The following is a 3,738-nucleotide window of genomic DNA, read 5'->3' on the forward strand; positions in this document are numbered from 1 at the left end:
TTTTTTTTTTTTTTTTTTTTGACTAATTTGAATTTATTTTCATTTGATTATTGATAGGTTTCTGTATATTTCTCTTGGGCTAGCCGGGTTCCTTACAGTGATGATAATTCTTCAGCAAAAATTCAAATTCTCCCACATCGAGTACAGTTTCGGCGCCGCCGTGGTCGTCCTCCTCCTCTTCTTCCCTGTTTTCGTCGTCATCGCCGAGGACTACAAATTTTGGCGCAGAATGTTATCTGAATTTCAAAATCCTCCGCCATTCACCATCGTCACCGAAAAACTGCCGCAGTTACCGATCGAACTCGAATCCTCTGTAAAAGAAGAAGCATCTCGCCTGAAATCCGCCGAAAAACCAGATCTACCAACGCCGTCGTGCTGGAAAACCGCCCTGAATCCGCCGCAGAGAGGGGAGGATTTCACGATTCTACAAGCGCTCTTTAGCGTCGACATGCTCCTCCTGTTTCTCTCCACCGCGTGCGGCGTCGGCGGCACTCTTACCGCCATCGACAACCTCGGCCAAATCGGCGCCTCTCTTCGGTACCCTAAACAGAGCATTAGCACATTCGTATCATTAGTGAGCATTTGGAATTACTTAGGGCGCGTGGTTTCGGGTTTCACCTCTGAATTTTTCCTCACCAAATACAAATTTCCTCGAACCCTAATTCTCACGCTAATCCTCCTCCTCTCTTGCGCCGGCCACCTCCTCATCGCCTTCAATCCCCCTGGCGGCCTCTACATCGCCTCAATCGTCATCGGATTCTGCTACGGCGCCCAATGGCCGATTCTATTCGCCATAATTTCCGAGGTCTTCGGCCTCAAATACTACTCCACGCTCTACAATTTCGGATCCGTCGCGAGTCCGATCGGGTTGTATTTCCTCAACGTTCGAGTCGCCGGTCATTTGTACGACACGGAGGCGAACCGGCAGCTGGCGGCGGCCGGAGAGAAGAGGATAGCCGGAGAAGAGCTGAACTGCGTCGGAGTCGATTGCTTCAAACTGTCGTTCATTATAATCACCGGAGTTACTTTGATTGGGGCTCTGTTTTCGTTCCTTTTGGTTCTCAGAACCAGAGGGTTTTACAAGACTGATATTTATAGGAGGTTTAAAGAAGCGGATGAAGAAGAAGAACAACGTCGTTACGAAGGATGAGAGAAATAAGGAAGGAAATAAGTAAAATATGGTTTAATTTTGGATTGTGTCCGTCTTTTTTAAGTGTATTAATTAAGCTGTAATTAATGTTGTTTACTATTAATTAATCCTTTCCAACTTTTTTAACTACATGATCTCTCTAGGATGTAGCTGAGTTTAGGGTATCAAGACAATTGATTCCCGTCCCCGATTTCGGAGAGAACTCTCTTCCCATTCCTTCCCCTATTATCGTCGAAACGGGAAATCCTAGCGCCCCTTCAGGGGGTACGTCTTGCAAATTAAGTGAACATCTCTACTCTACCTTCGTGTAGAAAATATATACTTATATTAACACATTTTAAGTCAGGTTTGAAAGTCCATCTAACTACCGTTGATGGTAAAAGATGTCAACTATCGTTCTCAACTGTTGATGATTGAGGTATTTGATAACAAACAAATTTTATGGTTGGTTTGGATTAGAAGTGTAGATTCAACCCGATTACCTAGACCAATCCATTAGGTTGGGTTGTATTAGGGTAGGGTTGGGTTCATTTTTCTGAATCCGAACTGAATGGATTCGATTTTGGGTTCTTGAGACAAAACTTTATGAGTTGACCGATCCAAATAAAAATATATTTTGTTTAATTTCATTTATATTATTTGGTTCATTTTAGTTTATTATATAATACAAACAATTATTTAATTTAAAAATATGGTTTATATAATAAGTTTATTAATTATGATTTATATATTTAAGTTATTTTGAAACAGTTAAATGTTCATAAATTATATATTTTATTATTTTTAGTTTTTCTAAATTATTTTGTTCATTTTATTAAATATATTGTTTATTATATAATAGAAACAATTATTTAATTTTTTTAAAATAATTATAGATTGATTATAATTATCCCAATTAACTATAAATAATGGATAAATAAAATAAAATAAAAATTTGACTAACCCAACCTAGTTGAATCAAACCCGAAAATAGAGGGTTAGGTTGGTCTGTAAAAAGTTTTGGGTCAGGTTAGGTTACCAATCCACAAACTTTTTGTTTCGGTAAAAAAAAGATCTCTCAACCTAACTCAACTCGAACCATATACACCTCTAATTTAGATTTATTATTTAAACGAGTTATTTGAGCTAAAAAAATTTACAATCTAATATCGAGTTTACAAAATGTCTCAAATTCGATTAATCCAACTCGAAAACACTTTTAAATCTAGCATTGGTCTTTGGAAAATAAAATAGGTTATATATATATATATATAAAAGCAAATAGTAAGGGTAATAATAATAATAAATATTATAATTTTTTATATCTAATTAGATTTACCTTAATTAACCTATTTAACAAAAATAAATCTATTAAAAAAATATATTGTAGAAACTAATATTTTATTTACTAAAATTATTAACGATTGCAATTTAAAAAAAAAAAGAATTACTAATATTCAAATTCCAAATATAATTTAGAGAAAATAAAAGAAAAGAGATTAAAAAGAAAAAAAGAAAAAAAGAAAAAAAGAAAAAAAAGAAAAGGGAAAAAGAGCGAAACGCATCGTACCGTGGAAAAGCGAGGGAATTCTGGTGAGAGCAGATTGATTCACTCTCAACGCCTGAAGAGCGCACTCCATTTTCTCTCTCAATCTGGCATGTTCTTTCTGGTTCTTCACATTTCTTTGCTCCAATTTCAGACCTTCCCTTCTCCGCCCTAGCCATGGCGTCCAAGGGCAAGGGGATCGCCAAAGATGCCTCTCCCGGTAAACGGAAGCTTCGCGATGACAATAATTCCTCCGCTGCTCGCAAGAGGAGGGACCGGAGCGTTCTCCAGTTCTTTGAGGATGTCGCTCCTGAATTCGGTGGCGAAAGCGATGACAGTGATTTTTTTGATGGTAGATTCTCTCTCTCTCTCTCTCTCTCTCTCTCTTTTAAAAAAAACATCGTCGTTGTTGTTTTCGTCGCTTTTGGGGGTTCGATGTACTGTTAGGAGATTGTTGATGTGTACTGTTTTTCTACATTGTGTTTGTTCTTCAGATTTTGGTGTTATTTTTGTTGAAACTGTTAGATAGAAGTAATTGGTGAAAATGATCGCAGTTTAGGACTATTTGTTCATTCATCCTAGATGATCCACCGCCTAGGACCCTTTTCCTACTTTGAGAAAGCTCGCTGAATTAAAAATTTTACTCAAATAATTTGATTTGAGAGACGTGTGTCTCATTCTCTAGGTTGGTGATACTTTTGACATATTTGCTGAACATGTGGAGAGGCTTGCGCGGAATAGTATCCGCTGCTGTTAGCGAGATTGATCGAAGTCGCTGGATTGTATCCGTTGTGGCTCTTTCGTTTTGGCTTTAGATGCTTCAAATTTGGTAATTGATGAATGAACTGATTTTGGAATTCAAAGTCAGCAATGGCCGTAATGTTGTGGGTCGTTTTTTTTTTTTCCTTTCAAATTCCTCTCGTATCACTGTCTGTTGTCTTTGTACTACAAGGTTTTGGTTTGGTTCTTGACCATGAGATGATGTAAATTTTTATCTTCAATTTTGGTTTACTGTGCAGTTTTTTTTTTTTTTTTTTTTTTTTTTTTTTTTTTTTTTTTTTTT

The 3,738-nt window shown here is 36.9% G+C and overlaps 2 protein-coding genes across 4 annotated transcripts in view; both read left to right on the top strand.

Moving 5' to 3' along the window:
- The window catches only part of LOC111489135, a 3,158-nt gene extending 1,882 nt beyond the window's left edge, over positions 1-1,276 (top strand). Inside the window, exon 2 of the mRNA XM_023137190.1 lies at positions 58-1,276. Coding sequence (XP_022992958.1) covers positions 58-1,150 — 1,093 coding nt within the window. The 3' untranslated portion in view covers positions 1,151-1,276. The remainder of the gene's footprint in view (positions 1-57) is intronic.
- Positions 1,277-2,694: 1,418 nt separating this feature from the next.
- LOC111489134 (protein RNA-directed DNA methylation 3-like) overlaps positions 2,695-3,738 on the top strand; it is an 11,150-nt gene continuing 10,106 nt past the window's right edge. For 2 of the 3 annotated variants that reach the window (XM_023137189.1, XM_023137188.1), the window contains exon 1: positions 2,773-3,027. In XM_023137189.1, coding sequence (XP_022992957.1) covers positions 2,853-3,027 — 175 coding nt within the window. In that variant the 5' untranslated portion in view covers positions 2,773-2,852. Of the gene's footprint in view, positions 3,028-3,738 lie in introns of all 3 variants that reach the window. The other variant, XM_023137186.1, reaches the window with a different exon arrangement.

This window comes from Cucurbita maxima, unplaced genomic scaffold, assembly GCF_002738345.1.
Source record: "Cucurbita maxima cultivar Rimu unplaced genomic scaffold, Cmax_1.0 Cma_Scf00014, whole genome shotgun sequence".
Classification (NCBI taxonomy): domain Eukaryota; kingdom Viridiplantae; phylum Streptophyta; class Magnoliopsida; order Cucurbitales; family Cucurbitaceae; genus Cucurbita; species Cucurbita maxima.